The following is a 20,632-nucleotide window of genomic DNA, read 5'->3' as shown; positions in this document are numbered from 1 at the left end:
GCGTTTTTGTTATGTGCGGTTTTTCCATATTCACAATTGTTCCCCTAACCCTAGCCAATATGGATGGACAACTGTATTATGTTTATATTGTAATTTAATAATACATACTTTATTATATTATACACACACACCCAGGAGTGTATTTTTATTTATTTATTTATTTATTTATTTTGCTTTTATTGGGTCAGGGGGCCTACACTTTTGTGGTGCCTTGTCCTCCTTTGAGGTGACTGGGACCCTGGCCTTCCCCCCCCCCTTTTTTTTTTCCCCTTTTATTTACGCATTTATTACATTTCCCCATTATTATTATTATTATTATTATTTGGGTGGGTTGTCTCTGGAGAAAGAGAACAAGAAAAGAGACCCTGGCTGAGGGGGCCCCCTTGCCTTGGCCTGAGCCCTTAATGGCGGCGCAGGACTGAGGCAGGCAGGCCTCCTTTGGGCCCCTCCTCCGCCTCAGAAACAAAATGGCGGCGGCTGAGGGGAGAAGGAGGAGGAGGAGGAGGAGGGAGGGAGGGATGCCGCCTGAGGCGCCAATGGAGGAGGAGGAGGAGGAGTAGATAGAGGAGGACGGCCAGCCTCGCTCCATGAGGACGCTCTCTGCCTCCTCCTTCTCCTCCTCCGACCTGCTGTTGCCTCAGGAGGTGAGCAGCGGGGGAAACGGGCACCATGATAACAATAATAATATTGAAGAAGGGGCAGCCATTGAGAAAATGTAGGCGCAGTGGCCCTTTCCCTCTCTCTCTCTCTCTCTCTCTCTCTCGCCTACAAGGAAGAAGAGAGGGTTTTTTGGGGGAAGAGAGAGATAGAGAGAGGAATGGGGGATTTTGGGGGGATCCAGAGTTGGCATTGGGGATTTGGGATGCCTCTCTTGAGTTCTCTCTGCCTCCTTCTCTCTTTCTCTCCTTTATCCATCAATCTTTCTCTCTCTTTTTCTCCTTCTACCTCTCTCTCTTTCTACCTCTCCATCTCTGTCTGCCTCTAACCACTTGTATCTCTCTCTCTTTCTACTTCTTTCTCTCTGCTTCTCTTCTCTCTCCCTCTCTTTCTCCTTCTGTCTTTCTATCTGTATCTCTCTGCCTCTCTTCTTTATCTCTAACTACATATATCTGTCTTTTTACCCCTTTCTCTTTCCTTCTCTTCTCTCTGTCTCTAACTACCTGTATCTCTCTCTCTCTACTTCTTTCTCTCTGTTTCTCTTCTCTTTCTCTCTGTCTATCTCTTTCTACCTCTCTTATCTGTCATCTCTAACTACCTGTATCTCTCTCTATTTCTTTCTCTCTGTTTCTCTTTCTTCTTCTGTTTCTTTCTCTCTCTCTGTCTGTATCTCTCTTTTTCTACCTCTTCTCTTCTATCTGTCTAACTATCTGTCTATCTGTATTTCTTTCTGTGAATCTCTCTCTATCATTTGTATTGCTTTCTCTCTACTTAGCCCTGTCTCTATCTTTGTATTTCTGATTCTCTCTCTGTTTCTCTCTCTCTATTTGCATCTTTCTCTGTCTATTTGTATCTCTCTCTCTCTCTAAGAAGGGAGAAGAAGATGCGAGGAAAGAAGGCAGTGTTGCTTTTTGGGGTTGTTAAGGGTTTTGGGGGGGGGGTTGCGATCTGGGTCTTGGGTTGTGTGTGATGCAACTCGTGTGCCATGATGCACGTGTGAATGGGTTGCTTGTACTTGGATCCCCTCCCTCAGCCCTGGCTCTGAAATATTCAAAGGGGGGGGGGGGGAGAGAGAGAAATCGTGTCATCAATTATTTATCCCCCAAATGGGGGGAAGTGTGTGTGTGGCTGTTTGGAGAGGGACTGTGTGGTCTGTTTGGGTGGAGCAGGACTGGTCTGTGCCATAAGAACAGTTCCAAAAATTATTACTACAGGGGGGATTAATGCTTTCATTTGGCCAGATCCCTCCCCCCAAAAAAAAGTGGAAAGGGAAGGCAGATATCTATCTATCTATCTATCTATCTATCTATCTATCTATCTATCTATCTATCCATCCATCCATCCATCCATCTATCTATCCATCCACTACCTATCTATCTACCTACTTCTGTCTATCTACTCATCTACCTACCTACCTACCTACCTACCTCTATCTATCTATCTATCTATCTATCCATCCATCCATCCATCCACTATCTACATACCTACCTCTATCTATCTACCCATCTACCTACCTACCTACCTACTTACTTGCCTATCTCTATCTATGTATCTATCCATCCACTAACTACCTACCTATCTCTCTTTATCTATCTAGCCATCTACCTCTATCTATCTATCTAGCCATCTACCTACCTACCTGCCTACTTACCTCTCTCTCTCTCTATGCTTTTGAAACCAGCATATGCTTTTATCAGGCAATCATGTTGAAAACATTAGACAGCAGAGAGATGACTTGATCTTAAAGTTGTGTTTGCATATTGTATTAAGAGGTAATGGGGAGGAAGGGAGGGAAGGAATTGTGGAATTAGCTACCTGGCATGTCTAATTCACCTGCAAACAAACACACACACACACACATATATATATTCAGAATTTGGGGAAAGCTGTCTTTCACACATTAATGCTTCTGATCCACAAATGTTCAAAAATGTTATGTTTACCTTCTCTCTGTTCTCCTCCCCACCTTTTAGCAAATATATAGATAAAAGCAAATGCTGATATCTAGGTTGAGGAGCCCCTTGCAGAATTACACCAATTTATCTCTTGTGTGTGAAAGGATTTTCCCTTTTGTCATAGACTGGAAATAACTCTCGTGTGCATGCCAGCATGGACTCCAATTTGCTGTGTGTAACAGATGTCAGAGCAAGGAATTTCAGCACCAGGATGGGATGAGGAAGATCACAGAGGTTAGCTTGGCTTGGTTAAGCTTCCCAAGAAATAAATAAATGCCTACCTCCGTGTCTTAGGTGCATGCCTTTACTTTTTCCCAAGTGCAGGAGCATCGCCAGCCCTACTGTTAGGTAGAGTGAGGCAGCCGCCTCAGGCAAGAGAACTGGGGTATGTTGTTGTTGCTGCTGCTGCTGTTCTGTGTTTTCAAGCCATTTCCAAGACACAGGGAGACACTAAGGCAAACCTTTCATGGGAAGATTAGCTGGCAAGATTTTCTTGGCAAGATTTGTTCAGAAGGGGTAATTCTGGGCTACCTTATAGGGCAAACTCTGTCTGTCTGTCTGTCTGTCTGTCTGTCTGTCTAGATAGATAGATAGATAGATAGATAGATAGATAGATAGACATCTCCCTGTATAAACAGTCCAACTCTAGCTAGCTAGCTGAAACATCTAAAACATCTGGAGGACCAAAGTTTGGGAACCACTGCATTAGAGGAAGAAGACACTGGGGCATAGGCATCAAGAGTGATGACGGAGGTGAGGCTGGTTATGTTGGAACAGGAAAGAGTTGGAAAAGTTGGTTTTAGAAGTGGCTGCAATATTTGGGGGGGTGAAGGCTAAAGACTGAGTATCATTTGCTGCTTGAAATGTTGTCACTGAGCGTAAATATTGTGGGAATGGCCAATATTTGGTCTGCACTGTTCCTGCTTATTGGGGTGAGTGGAAGGAGTAACTCATTTTAGGATGCTCACCCTTTTATTCCTGGGAAATACTGCCAAGGCAGTGATTATTTAAAGGAGTGATTCCCGAATTCTGGTGTTTTGGATTTTAGCTCCAGAGGCCTCAGCCGTTTTGGGTTCTGGGAGCTGAAGTCCACAACACTTGGAGGTCCACCACTGATAAAATATTGGAGTATTTGTGGGGCTTCTAGGGAGACACCTGCTAAGATTTGCCATGGCTTTCATAGCCGGCTTCCTATGAAAATCATGGATGGATGGATAGACAGACATTTCATTGTCATTCTTTTACTCTTTGCCGTGGGTGATGGTGGGATGTGTGTCTGTGATTTTATGTGTCTTCGATATCTGTAAGGAGGGGATTATGCTGCCATCTAAATTTAGATGCCTGGGATTTGTCTTATTTTAGGAAGTGTGGTGATATGATTTCTCCCTCCTCCCGTTTCTAATGGAGACGGGAACTTTCCATTAGGATCTAGAGAGAGAAAGCGTTCGATCGAAGACTAAACTTTTAAACTAATGTCAGTTATGGATTAGGTGGCGAAAGTAACCTTCACCTGATTGTTCAGTTGCTCTTTGTAATCAGGAACTATGTTAAACATCTTCGATGAAAATCAGATAGGATTCTGGAATTTGGCAGTATCATGGAGTTGTGTTTACATATAAGTAGTTTAAAGTTTTCAGTCCCTTTTTCTTTTCCCTTTCTGCAAAAAATAAATGTATATTTAGCAGGGTTGGCCTTGAGCTGATAGGAGGAGAAAGCAAGGCAGGGATTGCCTACAACTAGAAATCGTTTGTAGACATTGATTTTTGAGCAGCATTGCACTGACCCTGTAATGTTACAAACATGAAGAAGAGCTGGGTATATGTCCAGGATGCCTGCAAATCTATGGTTGATCATAAACCTCAGGAAGGCTACAGCCAGGATGGATTGGTGCTATGCGTAAGGACATAATTCTGGACTGACGCAACACATTTTGATGCTCATTTTGGAAAATTCAAACAACACTAGCCTTTTTACTATGGTCATAATACACTGAAAAGTTCTCCTGGCCCTTTAAAAGGAGCTGTGGAAGGGTCTAATAGAAGAAGAAGAATTATAATGGAAGAAGAAGGAGTGGTAAAGTGTGTCCCGTACGTTGGGTCTCTCCATTTCTCATGTCTCATGGCCTTAAGAGTATCCATAATGTTGCAGTTACAACACTTTCTTCCTTCTGGGGAGGACTGCTTGTGCCTTACCTACTCCTCCTTCCTCACCATGAATTTCCTGTGGTTACATAGAACAGATCGCCTCAGTGATGAAATGGGTTTGCCATTACATTTAATTGTCCTAGACTCAGGACAAGAGACCATGGTCAGGACAGAATATGGAGAAACGGAATGGCTTCCAGTTGGCAAAGGAGTCAGACAAGGCTGCATTTCATCGCTCTTGTCTATTTAACTTGTACCCTGAACATACATATATAACTCAGGATTAGACTCGGAGGAAGGAGGTGTGAAAAGTGGAGGAAGGAACACCAATGAGTAAAGCTGTGCAGATGACACCATACTACTAGCAGAAAACAGCAAAGACATGGAGCGGTTACCGAAGAAAGTCAAGGAATGAAGTGCAAAGGCAGGTTTACTGTTGACCTTTAAGAAAACGAAAATACTGACTACAGATTATTTATATAACTAAAGCAGACGATGAAGGCATTGACAAGGTCTTCTATACCTTATCTCAGTCATTAACCAGAATGGATACTGCAGTAAAGAAACTGGAAGAAGACTAGGACTTGGAAGGGAAGCTACGAAGGAACTAGACAAGATCCTGAAGCGTAAAGATATATCATTGAATACTAAAATGAGGGTTGTCCATGCCATTGTATTTCCAATTGTAGATAAAGCTGGTAGGAAGAAATGTGGTGCTGGATAAGAGTTGGATGGATGTCTGTGAATACCATGGACTGCTAAAATGACAAATAAATGGGTCCCAGAGCAAATCACGCCTGAACTTTCCCCAGAAGCCAAGATGATGAAACTGAGATTGTCGTACTTTGGCCCAGCGTGAGAAGACATGACTCCCTAGAAAAGGCAATAATGTTTAGTGATTCAGGAGGAAAAGAAGAAGGTCCCATTCCAGATGGATGGACTCAGCCAAGGAGACTTGGAAGTCTCTCATTCATAGGGTCACCATAAGTTGAGGTCCTCTTGATGGCCGTTGACGACAACAAAATAATAACTCCAAAAGTCAGTGGGCCAGTTATTAATAACACTTAATGGCTTGTTAATTAGGTTGGTGGCTTTGAGCCCTTGTTAATCTGATGTTCTATTTAAAGAATGCACAAGTGTGTCTCTGAACCACTCCACACTCAGACCGTGCGCTGATACGCAATTTAGAAACCGGCTTTGTATTTAGCTCTTGAAATTGAATGTTTCAAGTAAGCTGATTAGTGGAGTGATGTTCTGGACAGCTTTCCAGTTCATGTTTGCATTTCTCCCTGAACTTTTTGTCAGCCGGTACTTAGAATCTTTCACTTTCCGAATAATTAAATGCAGAACTGTCTATAAGTATATAAGCTCTGGGGGAAATTGATTTAAATAATGGACAAGCAAAGTCCAAAACACTGTAGAAATAATTGGTCTTGAGTCCGCTTTAACTGCCCTGCCTCAACGCTAGGGAATTCTGGGAATTATAGTTTTGTGAGAGATTCAGCCTTCTCTGTCAGAGAGCTCTGGTGCCACAATAAACTACAATTCCCAGGATTCTCTAGCACTGAGCCAGGTCAGTTAAAGCTGTCCCAAGATGGATTATTTGGGCAGTGTGTTTTGTACCCAAGTTACCTTTAAGTTATAATAGTACTGTATATTTTAAAACTATATGAAGAGTCAGAATGCAGTTGATAAACTGAATCAATAATCTATGTGAATTGCTTCTATTATTCCTCTAAAGTAGATGGAAGTCCTGGAATTGGCTCTCCAAGTGCAAATTTACTTGTGCTCCAACATACTTCTCATTTCTGTGTTTTATGTTTTTTAGTTATCGAATGTGTTCTTGTCATTTAAGTCTTACTCTATTGTTGTATACTGTTTAGATCTGTTTTACGATAAGCAGCCTAAAATGCGTTATAAAAACAAAAGTTTAGGTATGGAAGGAAAAGCTGTTGCCAGAATGGAAGGGCTTTGGAGGGAGTGGATTGATAACTGTGGCTTTAGCTTAACCACCTGGCATTGCTTTTTCAAAGGGACTTTCTAGCAAAGCTGGTTGCAGACGAGGTTTCTTTGAAACTTCTGTAATGTTTGGCGTAACCAGGATTATTCATAGGAAATACAGTAAGACAACCATTCTGTTAAACTATATGCAATGGCAGCAAAGTTTTAACTGTCTTGTAGCCTCTTGTACTGTCCATCTACAATGTGTGTTTAATAACAAGTCCCAATAAGTTTGACAGAGCTGACTTGTAAATAAGAATGGACTGCACCAGGATAACTAAAGCCTTTGTGGCACAAAAGAACACTACAGTCTTGTAAAAGAAGAGTTGGAAAGGGCCTTCTAAGTCCAATCCGCCTCTCAGTGCAAGATCTCTAGCTAAAGCATCCCCAGCAGCCTATATCTTTGAATTCTACCGGATCTGTCAAAATTCCTGGAGATTTCCAGGGACCTTAATGGGACATGGATTTCTCCCATATTTGTGGTTAGGTTAAGCGCTTGCTTTTTCAAAATGGGAAAGCTAAAATGGATTGCACAATGCAATAAAAATAATAATGAGGGGCGGCATTGATGTAATCCTTATTTTAAATACTTTGCTGCAGTTTCCTAGAAGTGAAATCTGAAGCTCTTAAGCAATTGTGGTGTGTCATAGGCAGGAGGCTTAAGAGGTACAATCGTCACTGTATTCTGGAACTCCAGGCCTTGCATTTGGAAACGGCACTTTGCAAGATGCTCCGATACTCCATAGGGAGCTGTGTAAAAATAGCTAGAATTAGGCAGAATGACAATTTTGCAAAATGAAACTCCTTTATACTCACTGGAAGTTGAATTCGTTTTAAGACAGTCTGAGAGACAGCCAGGTTGTTTTCAAAAGGGGGACCTAATTATCTTCTGTTTACAGACTCTGAGGTTCTTTGAAATGCTGCCCTGTCTCATCTTTGTGAATTAACCATTTTGGAGAAGGATTAGCTTGTTTTACAGAGAGGGGATGGAGAGGACTTCGCTGCTTGGCTCAGGCATGAGTCATCTCTGTTTTCTTTTCTCCGTTCTGCCAGAGCGCCTGGTTGGCTTTAGACAAACCGACAGCCTCCATCCATGGGAATGGTAGACCTCTTTTCAGCAGGGTCATTCTATTTTGGAAAGGTCTGAAATCTTGCATAATCCATTTCTGGTTTGTTTTTTAAACCACCTTTCCCTTTTTATACATTTTAAGCGGATATCAACTTGTAGGATTTTGGATGATGCGGAGGAGGGATGGTTCTGGTGGTTCTTAGGTACAGTCGTGTCTGCCTTCTGCCTGCCTCTGTATTGCTTAGATGATAGCAATACCTGTCGTCTACTCAGTCCTATCAGTATCTCAGCATGGATTGATATGATGTGTGCTGCTGTGATGTTGATGGGCCAGATCTCTTCTTTGGTTGGGTTTTTGCTTCCCTTTGGATTTTCCTGTAGTGACTGTCAAGAGAACGGTGAGCCGTCTGCCATATCTACACTACAGTATGCATTAATTAAAATACTAATTCCCTCTCCTGGGGGAAACTTGGTAGCTTGGTGAGCTAAGGATCTCTAACAAATAATTTTCAACCCCCAAATTAGGAAAAACAATAGTCATGCCTCAGTGGGGCTTAAACAAGGTAAGCTTCCGGAAGTCAGGGGGAAAGATGCCTTGTTGCAGTATGAAGCCTCATCCCCAAAATTGGAAACCCCATTAAAAGTGTCTCTTCCTATATGTTACATTGATATCTAGAAAACTGAGATTAGCAGGTTGCTGGGTTATGCTTTTGTTGCTGCTGTATGCCTTCAGATTGTTTCTCACTTGTGGGTGAACCTAAAGTGAAGCTGTCATGGGGTTTTCTTGGCAAGATTTGTCCAGAGGTGGTTTGCCATTGCCTTCCCTTGAGGCTGAGAGCATGTGACTTTGCCCAGGGTCACCAAGTGAGTTTCATGACAGAGTCAGGAATCGAACCCAGGTCTCCAAAGGTATAGTCCAACACTCAAACCACCACGTCACCATCAGCTGCTACAGCTTTTCTATCCTTGCACAAAATGTGTATCAAAGTGATCAGTGCTGTTTGTTAATATGTTTACTCTGGCATTAGAAGTGCAGAGGGTGGTTTTTTTTCCCCTGCTTAAAATATTCATTAGTTGCTTGCTACAAGCAGAATACAGTATGTCTTCTCAGCTGCGGCAATGATCAACAGCAGAGGAAAATGCTATGACAGAGCAAAAGAGGATGCTCTTCTTTGTGGTTTGTGACGTTTGGGAAGTCCAAAAAGGGAAGGAGAGAGGAGGACAGGATGGATATGAGAGGCTCTTTCATGTTGCTCAACAGATTGAATAATGGAATGCTCTTTAGTGGGGTTTTTTAATGAGTAGCTTTCTCTTTAGTATCAGAAATTACACACGCTTCTTTCATTGTGTCTGTTGTGGGGGGGGGGTGTGCCATTCAACAGGGTGGGACCTGTAGGCCCTTCTCCTGGTTTCCATCCTTTCCCAAACTTTAGTCCTCTAGATGTTTTGGACTTCAGTTCCCAGAATTCTTGGGTGACTTGGTCAGAATTACTCTTAGCTAAGCTGGCTGATGGAAAAACAACAGCGTATGTAAGGGAAGCTGTAAATGACCTAGCATATAGAAAACAAAAACTTGATCCTGAAAGATTCTCAGATCCAGTCTTGGCCATGAAATGAGTTGACAAACTTGGAATGGAAGTCTCTTTCTGTTTCTAATTTTTCTTTCTGGGTTGTTTTGAGGATAAAGGATGAGAGGAATGAACAATGAACTATGTTCGTTACCCTGAAATCTTTGAAGGAGGATCAGGTTGAAAATGGAATGAATCATTGGGTTGGGTCAAAATCTGAGGTTGATCCAGATTTAGTAATACTGAAAGTATAGATATCTTAAGAGCCATTTATTTCAGTGGGTGAGTCTAACCTAAACATGACTAAGTCTGGATTCATCCCTTTATGTTGGATAAAAGCTAAAGCTGCAAAGTGAATTTAGACTCCGAAATACAATAGGAATGCGGTTAATTGTGAATATAACTATTGCCATCATCTCCAATCCTCAGTGTAAATTGGCTGAAAAAATCTTCAAGCTATTCAGGTAACATGATCTCTTATTTAGTAGATTTTAAACCATACTGACAATGCACTGACAATCATGCATTTAAAATGAAAGAAAACTGAAACCAATCCCCACTGCAGTCAAAAAGGCAACAGACTCCAGTGTTTATTTTCCTGAAGGGTGGCTGGCATTTGGCCTTAAGGCAAGAGAGAGGATAGTCCAGCTGGTACAGAAAGACGTGGCTGGCATTATCTGCCTCCATACCTCCTTTTCCTGCCTTGGATTCCTGAACACAGGGCAGTTTATGTTAGGCGATCCTGTTGCGGGAGAGGAAACTGCCTGCCTAACCCAGTTCTTTCTCTGCCAGATTATTCACAACATCCTTTTAACCACTGAAATCATGACTTGTGCCTCTCTGCATTCTATCTATACTCTGATGTTTTTGCAGGGCATGCCTTTCTTTTTGCCAGCATCCTTTCATCAGTTTCTCCAAAGAAGTAAAAACCAGGGGGGCGGGTGGAGAAAGGAAGGGCTAGTGGTGGGCAAGTGACTAAGCTCCATTGCATCGCTTAAGCTGTGAGGAGCAGATGCTTATATAATGCACCGCAGCTTTAGAAAAGTGCCTGTGTCTCATTGCCTTGGCACAAGCTGTCTGTGATTGTTGAGGTTTTTAGTTGAATTAACATTTCACATGCAGTAGGGATGCTCCAAAAGAGTTTGGTGCTGTTGGTTTTTGAAACAGGCGAGTAGTGGCATTTATTATAAAAGCCATTCCTCCTCTTGGCAAGTGAGCCTCATATCCATGCAGACGCATCAAGAGCAACAAGCTGCTCACCAGCTAGTGCATTTGTGTTTGTATTTCTGAAGCTGCAAGTTAGGTATGTAAGTGAATAGTGGCATCCCTGAATGTTTTTCTTCCAATATGGAGGGAGAGAAAAGTATGTTTTACATAGAACAGGCCACAGAAAGCTGTTGCAGAAATACGTAGTGCTTTTATTGTGTATTCCTGATTGTTTTTATTTTATTTTGAGAGAGGCTCCTGTGCATTCAAGTTTCCCATATCTCACTGTTCTTTATTCCTTGCCAGCTAGAACGTATCTGTGATGGAAAATGGAAGACAGAGGAGCTCGTGTCGCTGACTACTTTGTTGTGGCAGGACTGACGGATATTTCCAAACCACTAGAGGAGGAAATCCATTTCAATGATGCTTGTCACAAACTTGCGAAGCCAAAAGAGCCAATCACAGATGTAGCGGTCATAATTAAATCTCTGGGAGAAGACGTCCCGCATGGCTACAAATGCATCGATGTAACTCCATCAGGATTGTCAGCGGATCTCAACAATGGCAGCCTTGTGGGACCACAGATATACTTGTGCTACAGGAGAGGAAGGGACAAACCTCCACTTACTGATCTGGGGTGAGTCATTTTTATTAACAGTGTTGTTGGACTTTAATGATTAAAATGGGGCTTGTCATGAGTAGAGCTGCTCATCTCTTTACATTTCAAAAATGCTAGCTGTTGCTAGAGCCTGACATAAGAAAGTACTTAGTGGATCAGGGATGAAACCTGGAGGATCTGGTCAACACAGAAGTAGATCCGAGGCATAATCTGATGGGTTATAGGTGGAGCTTGAGAATATTTATATGTCAGAACCCCAATATTGTTTATTATCTTTTAGTTTCTGAATACTGACTTTGTGTTTTGGGGTTTGTCTTCTGTCTAGGGTTTTATACGATGGGAAAGAGAGATTAAAGCAGGGCTGTGAAATTATTCAAGCAACTTCATATGGCCGCCCTGCAAATATCAGCGGTGGCACCTCATCGCAAAAAGTATACATCACATACCGAAGAGCCTCGGAGAACATGACACAGAATACTTTGGCTGTCACAGATATATGCATCATTGTACCAAGTAAGGGAGAAACCCCGCCCCATACGTTCTGCAAGGTTGACAGGAATCTGAACAATAGTATGGTAAGCTTACTTCTGGATTTGTACAATATAGTGTTTAGCAATTTCATAACGTGGGTAACAGATTTATAATAGACATGTTTATTTCTCATTAATGTAACCCTCCTGAAAAGCCCAGAAGGCCCATGTAAGGCCCTTGTACCTCATGCCTCAGCATTGGTGTGTTTATTGTCACCATTAACAACCAGTATTCTGTTGCAAGTTTCTTCTTGTGGTCCTCTCTTCTCTACCTATAGACAGTGGAATAAATATAGTTAAAGAATCTTCTCAGGAGGTTATTTGTAAAGCCCTAATGTAAGAGCATAAAGACATAACTATTGTTTTACTGGATTAGATGAAGAGCCCATCTAGTTAAGCAGCCATATGCTGCCACAAAATGATATTAACTGCTCTCGTCATTTGTCCCAACCATCTGGTAAAAAGATGTGTACTGCTTTAGCTCCAATTGCTATCTTTAGCTATACCTGGCTTGTTGTCATGAGCGTTCAAGTTGACAAATAGGGTTTTATTGGCAAGATTTCAGAGGAGGTGTGCCATTGCCCTCTCTGAGGCTGAGCATGGCTTTGTCCAAGGCCACCCAGGGATTTCCAGGGCTGAGTGGCAATTGAAACACTGGTCTCCTAGAGTCCTAGCCCAACACTTAAACCACTAGACTACATTGGTTTCCAGTATACCTGGCACACATTGTGGAAACGTTGATTGTTCACATACTCTAGAAGCTGGCCCTCCTAGATGTTCACTGCTTTAACAACATGAATAAGAATATCAAACTAGTTGCCAGGAGTTTATTGCATCCCAGTATTTTACTGTAAACAAAGAACTGTAAAAGACAGGAATGTCCTATATGAGGAGCCAGTTGCTTAGTTTTGTGTTTGTTATGTGCTTTCAACTTGACTCCATCCTTTGGTGACGCTATCATGGGCTTTTCTTGGCCAGACGTGTTCAGAGGAGGTTTTTCATTGCCCACCTAAAAGGTTAAAAGAGTGTTTTAGGCTGTATATTGAAATTCCAAGCTGGACATAATAGAGTGGGTTTCTGACCATAATATGGGTTAAGTAGAAAGTATTCGTCCAATTCACTGTGGTATGAGAGGCTGCTGTCTTGTATGATGGGAAAGAGAGATTAAAACAGAATTGTATGACTGTCTCCCGTAATTTTGGCTTTTGTGGAATCATATTATTGTCAAGTTGCTTGGAATTTTGTTTAAAAAAAGACTTTCCCACAGGGCTTAACAAGCCCTTACATGTGTTGAAATGAAGAGTTTCCTCCATCTCACTGGCCTGTTGGGCTGTTTCTGAATGATAAAATGTGGCTGAGGCAGAACAGGGAGAGAGAGTCATCATGTAGTTTTTTAGGGCAGCTCTGGTGACTAGTGAAAACAAGTCCAACTTTGAATGGTTTGCCAAAATGTGCTTTTTAAATAGATAAAAATAACCCTCAGCTACACGCATATCTAAAACGTATAGCTTAGTGACTCATAGTTCCCCATTTTACAAAGGTGCTTGTTGAACATGCCTGTTCAAACGATGCAGTTCATTTTTGCTGAATTTTGTTTCAGCTTGTGTTGCAAGCACTTCTTTGGCCCTTTAACTGGATAAAGTCAGTGTATAAACATTTTTTAACAAAGTGTTTGAAATCTCTGTTTACTTCATCAACTTGCCGCCAACATAAAGACATCGGTACTGTTCAGAAATTATGAAATTGTATGACATTTATGCTAAAAGGAGTCACAGAGTGAAAAAAATTACAGGTTAAGAGATTCAAGCATGGTTATAAAAGGCTTAAACATCAGCATGAATCAAGCCCAGGAAAATGAGCTATTGCCTTATGAGTCAGGTTCTTTGAGTTGACACATGATGCTTCCATTATTTGTTACAAGTTGTATATTAATTTTTTAAAGGCAGAATTTGACCTTATTGGCTTGCTTACCTTTCTCCATTGTGACATTGGACTCTTTGTCTCTGCTTTATCTATTAAATCAATTCGTCTTTTCCTCCCTTGCTTTTCAGTGGGGCTCAGCAGTATATTTGTGTTACAAGAAGTCCGTAGCAAAAACAAACACCATATCATACAAAGCTGGTAAGTCATTGTTCCAAAAAACGTTTATTGGTCACACATAACAGAAGAAAAAACTGAACACTTCATTTTCATATTTATGGATCAGTTATTTTTTGGAATTGTGTCTATGTCATGTCATGTGTTTAAGACTTAAATATGAGTTTCGTAATGTCAAAAAGACTAAAAATGTTATGGCATTCAGAAAAAAAATCGAATTATTATCACCAGGATCAAAAAAATTACAGACTCAATACTGTATTCCCAAGTGGATTTTCAGTTGCTTCCAGCCAACAACAAACCAGTTTTGAAACAAGGGCAAATTCGGTGCTGAGTCTGTTTATTATATTCCTCTAATAAAATATTTTATATAAGGGAAACCATCTTATTGTGCCATTGTATGTAATGGGACATGAGCATCCACAGATTTTGGTATCAACGGGGGATCCTGGGACCAAACCCCAGCAGACATAAAGGGCCCAATGTACAAAATAACTCATGTAATTGGGATACTTGAGAGACACACCGGTACAATTTGCCAAGTAGAGAAGCACGTATTTCCCTTTGGAGCTTGCCTGGGCATGACTGGTTGAAATGGATGCAACATTACTTATTACCCTAATAAACAGGCAGAGGAAAATGTCAAGTTACTCTGTCTGATTTTGTTACTGGGAAAACTGGATTGCATTGATTGAAAGAACTAGGAAACCAGGAAAAAGTAGTAATGCTATCCATAACAGAACCAGAATGATAGAGGGAATAGAATATTAGCTTTTGCTCAGAGGAGGTCTGGGGCAGAATTGCTGCTTAAGCATGTGGAGTGGCCTCAGGCAAAGTGCTGTCTGTCATCTTCCCAGGATGCTTGGGAGGGTGCAGTGATATCACTACATATGCTGAGATAAGGAATGGCCATTGCTTCAAGGGGTGAAGACTCATCTTGCCCATAGAGGAAGTTGCACTAGTGCATTATTGGCTGAAAACTATTAATAGATGATAACTGCTTACGTGCCAAAGGGAAACGTGTCCCTTTTCCTTTCCTTGCTCCTAAAACTGCTGTATTTTGCAAGAAAGGAGGATTCTAACACATCTCCCCGGCCCTAATAGCTTCTGGCTCTGGAGTAGTATAAGTTATTTGGGGCTCAAGCAGCCACTCTTCCCTTTTGCTTTTCTTCCATCCTCCTCCCATCTTAGTTAGAATCATAGAGTTGGGAACATAGGTTTATTAGATATAATATTTGTCATTTTTCTTTAATTTTATGATAATGGAACTTAGTTTTGAGACAACAAGGATAGGATTTCATTGGTTAAACATGCAAACAGAGAAATTAAAATAATAAATGGCAGCACCCTAAATGTTTCTAATGTGCATTATAGAATTCATGTCTTTAAGTAACATGAGAAATTGCTTTCTCTAGGTCTAATATGTAGATACCCAGAAGATGACTACGATTCATTTCCCTTGCCAGAATCAGTACCTCTCTTTTGCCTCCCAATGGGGGCAACAATCGAATGTTGGCCATCAAATAGTAAATATCCCCTCCCAGTATTTTCTACATTTGTACTTACTGGAGCGTCTGCTGAAAAGGTATGCATCACTGTCTATAATTTTCAAGTGCAACTTGTTCATTTCATTTTTCTGAGTTTGTTCATGCATGGATACCCTTCTTGTAATGACAGTATAGCTGTCATAAACTGATGCAATAATCCAGGTTTTTGTTTGATCTTCACTTGAGTAGTTACTTCTGAGCAGTGAAGAGTTTGTTCATAATATTCATTTCAAGAAGTGCAGTGTATTAAAATAAAACCATATGCAAAATGAATATCTTTTGGAGTTTCTTGCCTTGAGTATAGTGCATTATCATTTACAGGTCTATGGTGCTGCTATTCAGTTCTATGAAACATATTCAGAGGAAAAGCTCACAGAAAAGCAGAAGTCTCAGTTAGGTCTCATGGATACTGTGGATGGGAAATCTGCTTGTTCCAAATCAGTCCAGACTAATAAATGCATCTGCCTTCTTTCTCACTGGCCATTCTTTGATGCTTTCAAGAAATTTCTTACCTTTCTGTATCGTTACTCCATATCTGGTCCACATGTCCTGCCTATTGAAAAGTAAGTCCAGTGGAATATTTTTGCATTTCACATTGAGTATTGTAGTAAGTGTAACATTGTTGAGTGAAGGGTTCATAACTGAAAGTGCCTTCCATCAGTCAATATCTGGGTTTCCTTCCTTTTGTCATTGTTTGAATTGGATATCACTCCATCAGGGGCTAAGTAAGCTTAACCTTGGATTAGTTTAGATGTTTTGCCAAACCATTACTTGGCAGTATGTTGAAAAGCTTATCTAAATAAAGAGGCATCTATATTATGTCTCCCTGCATCCTCTTGTATTCTACAGTTTTCACTCTCCTTTTCTGATTTGCAGCAAAATATAGTTTTATCTTGGCAACTACGGTTTGCATTTGCCTTCCATCCAAGACTGCTAATCAGAGACTCATTCCAGGCCAGTGCATGTAGTGCCAAACTCTGCCTTGTCATTGTGTTTCAACTATTCCTATGTTTAGGTTTGATGTATGAACTACATTTCTCATTTGTTATTTAAAACCAGAAACTGTAACCTGCACTGAGGTCACAAGATGTGTTTTTTCCTAACTAAATGCAAGTCCTGTGTCTCACTTTGAGGCTGGCCGCAACCAGAGGCCCAGTTTTTGTGCAAGCAAGCATTGGGTGGCTGGTTTTGTAACGAGGACAGATTTGGGGGAAGATCCAGAAGGGCCAGAAGTAGTTGGTGTGGTTGAACATAAGATGCCAGGTTTCAGAGCAAGTGTAGAAGGATCAGAAACAGGATGGACAACTGCTATGAGGCTGGGCTCATCTACATATATTTAAAAACGGTAAAATAGGGTATGAGAGCTGGTGAAACAGGTGGCAAAGTTATAGAGACTGGGTACTAATGTTATGAGACTACTTTTTACCTCTGGTTTACATGGAGGTGTCCTATAATGTCTGACTTGGTAAACTTAGCCTATATTCAAAGGCTGCTGTAAGTTAAAATGCATCATTTCCTCTTTTACAGGCATATTTCCCATTTTATGCACAAAGTTCCTTTTCCATCCCCACAGAGGCCAAGAATTCTAGTCCAAGTAAGTATAAATGAGCATAGCGTCCGAACGTGTGGACTGTAGAACATGTCTACTACTTATAAGATTAGTAGTTAGTAGTTAGATCTGCATGACATGTCAGAACTTTTCTCCAGATAAATTTATGAATTGTTTCTATGAATTAATAGCTATTTCTTGGGTATGGCTACAATCTTCGTATCTACCGTTAACTCTGTAGTTCCAGAGAGTGGTTTTTATTTTAACCCTCAGGCTTTTCTTCAGTTATTCGTTATCTAAAGTACAAAACATGATATAAATGTGTTTTTTTAAACAGTTATCACCTCATGACAGCCTGATTCTTAGTCAGCCCATATCATCTCCTCTGCCACTGAGGCAAGTATGCGTGTGTGTTGTTATAGTCAAGAGATAGGAGGGGAACTGAGAAATCAGCAATGAAAGATTTGAAATAAGAGTTTCTTCATGATTTTTAAAGCACATCCAGATGTGGGTGGGGGCCAAAACCTTTTTCACTATTTAGTGACTTGGGCTGTGTCTGCCTGGGCCAAACAATACAACTTCTCACTGTTCTCACAGCTGTCAGCCCAAATGACGCAGGGCCCAATCCCCAGTCCTGGTGTGAACTGTCCTGGCAATGTATGGTCAGTTCAGAACTGAGGCCGTGTTATATCACTTTTAAAATGGATTTCAAAAACTCGCCTTCTGTTCTGGATTGTCCTAGAAAATCTGGAACCCTCTGAAGTGACATTGGGTAGCTGTTTACAATGTGTCCTGCTGTGCTCCCTGAATGAGGTGCGATCAATGCTGGCCACCTTGTTGTCGGCCTTAGTGTGAATGACTCATGCTGGTAGTGGTGGTGTGCACTGGTTGGCATAGCAGGACATGCATATGAACAGATGCCCAATGCTACTCCAGAGTGCCCAAGTAATGGCAGGACTTTGGGGGCACCTTTGGGGCCAGAATATCCTGGGTTGCCCCCAGAGCATTGTGGCCCATGTGGACCTTAATCCCACCCCAGATGCTCTCACACAAACCTCTTCAGAACAAATTTTTACAGAGAATGGAGGGTTGTGGGGAGAAGGGGCAAGAAAGAAACTCCACTGTGCCAGCACCATGTTGATATGTAATAGTTATTTAATAATCAACAGGGTGTAGTGTTCAGGATGTTGGACTTAAACTAGGGAAACCACAAGGCATATGCTGGGTGATCATGGGACAGTCACAATTCCTCAGCATAATCTCCTCTCAGAGAGTTCTTGTGAAGATGAAAGGACTCATTTGAAGGAAAGGTGGCATTAACTTATAATAGGTAAATAGTATTGATCGCTGTTTTTTCCCCCTCTCCTTTAAATGCTAGCGGTGGCAAGTTTTCTGCTCTTCTGCAGAATCTTGGTCCTGAGAATGCTGTAACTCTGCTTGTATTTGCGGTGACCGAACACAAGATCCTTATCCATTCTTTGCGACCTTCTGTCCTTACCAGTGTAACAGAAGCACTTGTCTCAGTAAGCACCATTTGTTGTTGTCTTAAATATGCTATCCTTTAAAAACGTAGGGGGGGAACCCCATAATTAATTATTCCTAAAGTTCTAGGTACTAAAAAAATCTATTAGTAAAAGTCTCTTCTTTATTCAGGTGTAAAATGAGCTGGAATGGATTTGTTTACTTGATACTACGGTCAGGGTCTACTGCTGTATGAAAAATGGTTCTGTGAACCCAAGGGCTTTAAACTGTTTTGTTTGAACGCCAGCTGCATGTCATACTGAGGGAGAATTTCAAACACAGTTTGTGGTATCACATGAAGGTCAATTCATCAAAGAAATAAAGTCAAAAATTCCACTGAGCTAGCACAAGCCCCTTGCATAAGCCTCAGAGTAACTCTTGGAGATGTGACTTCTATTTCACGCAAGGGGTCATGTGTTAAACATTCGGTTTGTTGTTTGGTTTTTACTTTCTGAGGATGTTTGTGCAGATGGGCTGCTGAGGATGTTTGCCATCTTCACCTCTCTGTTCTGTCCCGAAACAATGCTTAGATACAATTCAATAATGCTTTGAATGACTGTCTATTTAGAGATTATGAGTTCTATTTTATATTGCCTAAGGATGTGAAAGATTTGCTTGGATGGGAGAGGTTGAGCACTTGCCCCTTCCATTGTGTCCATCCTGACTGCTGAGTAGGGGGAATTGGCTGGTCAAGTGATGAAGATGGAGTTTATAAATGCCTCCTTGAAAGAGGGCTGTGTTCCAGTTAGATAGTGGTAAAATTAGTTTCACTACTCTGAAACTAGATGAAACAGCCTTGGTCAGCTTCTACTACTCTTGATAATCATTGTCCAGTCTCTAAAGCCCCCCTTCCTCCCTTTTTTGGAGTACATTATTTGAGGGGACCACTCCAGATTTTCCTGGATGAAATGGATCATCTGTATTCTTTTCAAACTCAATTTTGAGGCAGAGACAGTCTTGGCTGCCTTGGTGGATGAGGAGCTGGTCGGGAAGAATGTCTCCTTATCAATTTTGTTTGATCTTTCAAATGGCCTTTGGTGCCAACAGTTGTGGTAACCTTCTGGGTTGCTTGACCAATATGGAAACACCATGTCCTACTCGTTTCTAGGTGTTGGAGTAGTACTTCTCAGCCCCTTGTCTTGTAGCATTTCCTTAGGGCTTTGTTTTGCTCCATGTGCTTTTAAATATCTGTATGAAGCCACAGGAAAGGCCATCCAGTGTTTATGGGCTGGATATCATCATTATGCTGATAATACCTAGCTCCATCTCTGTCTCTGTTTCTAATGACAAAACGAATATTGAAATCTTGAACAATCATCTGGGTGTATTAAGAGAATGGACATGGGTAAATAAACTAGTGTTCAGTTCAGACCAGATGGAGGTCCTGTTGGTTAGTAGACACTTCAACTGGAGAGAGAAAGAGTGCATCCTCTTCTAAATAAGATTAAACTCCCCTGGAAGGTCTTCTGTACAAATTTCACTGAAATAAAGCGAAGAACTCCTGTACCGTTGAAACAGGATTTGAGTAGGAGAACTTCCCAGGTGACTGTGCCCTTGTCTGTTATCTAAGCAAAGCAGTCGACATGATGAAAGAAAGGAATGGCTGTATTTCCCACAAGGTTCAATTTGTTCAGTAGTTGCACTGATGTGACTCAAACTGACAGCATGTGTTCATGCTGAAGATGGAGGAAATGGTCTGGGTTTGTTGGGTTGACTTGAAGCACATCTGTTTGTTTTTACACAATGCATGTATTTCTCCTCTTTTTAAAGATGATCTTTCCTTTCCACTGGCCGTGCCCATACATTCCTCTCTGCCCGCTAGCCCTGGCAGATGTTTTAAGTGCTCCGTGTCCATTCATAGTAGGAATTGATTCAAGATACTTTGATCTCTACGACCCTCCGCCAGATGTTAGCTGCGTTGACCTAGATACAAACACCATTTCACAGTAAGCATCAAAACATTTCTCTGTACCATTTTGCAAGATTTTACTGGCAGGCATAGGAGTGAAATACTTTTCTTTATCGTGTAGTTTAACATACCAAGAAACCGTATTATGCTTCCACTGACATTTCACTTGCATCATTTGTTTCCTTAGCACTGAATGAGTCGCAGCAAATGTGTGAACTGATTCTACTGAAAAGCTTTGCAATGGAGTCAATTAGCAGTTC

The 20,632-nt window shown here is 41.2% G+C and overlaps 1 protein-coding gene across 3 annotated transcripts in view; it reads left to right on the top strand.

Moving 5' to 3' along the window:
- Positions 1-501: 501 nt before the first annotated feature.
- The window catches only part of LOC149307477 (C-myc promoter-binding protein-like), a 47,600-nt gene continuing 27,469 nt past the window's right edge, over positions 502-20,632 (top strand). For 2 of the 3 annotated variants that reach the window (XM_089539254.1, XM_089539252.1), the window contains exons 1-11: positions 502-644; positions 2,737-2,846; positions 10,907-11,237; positions 11,545-11,794; positions 13,801-13,870; positions 15,262-15,431; positions 15,715-15,956; positions 16,921-16,987; positions 17,280-17,338; positions 18,321-18,465; positions 20,234-20,409. In XM_089539254.1, the coding sequence (XP_089395380.1) occupies positions 10,930-11,237; positions 11,545-11,794; positions 13,801-13,870; positions 15,262-15,431; positions 15,715-15,956; positions 16,921-16,987; positions 17,280-17,338; positions 18,321-18,465; positions 20,234-20,409 (1,487 nt within the window). In that variant the 5' untranslated portion in view covers positions 502-644; positions 2,737-2,846; positions 10,907-10,929. The remainder of the gene's footprint in view (positions 645-2,736; positions 2,847-10,906; positions 11,238-11,544; positions 11,795-13,800; positions 13,871-15,261; positions 15,432-15,714; positions 15,957-16,920; positions 16,988-17,279; positions 17,339-18,320; positions 18,466-20,233; positions 20,410-20,632) is intronic. The other variant, XM_089539253.1, reaches the window with a different exon arrangement.

Source organism: Sceloporus occidentalis, unplaced genomic scaffold (assembly GCF_023333645.1).
Source record: "Sceloporus occidentalis isolate IW3139 unplaced genomic scaffold, rSceOcc1.0.p SCAF_9, whole genome shotgun sequence".
Classification (NCBI taxonomy): domain Eukaryota; kingdom Metazoa; phylum Chordata; class Lepidosauria; order Squamata; family Phrynosomatidae; genus Sceloporus; species Sceloporus occidentalis.
The sequence above is the reverse complement of the archived record's forward strand: the minus strand, read 5'-3'. Positions and strand labels throughout refer to the sequence as shown.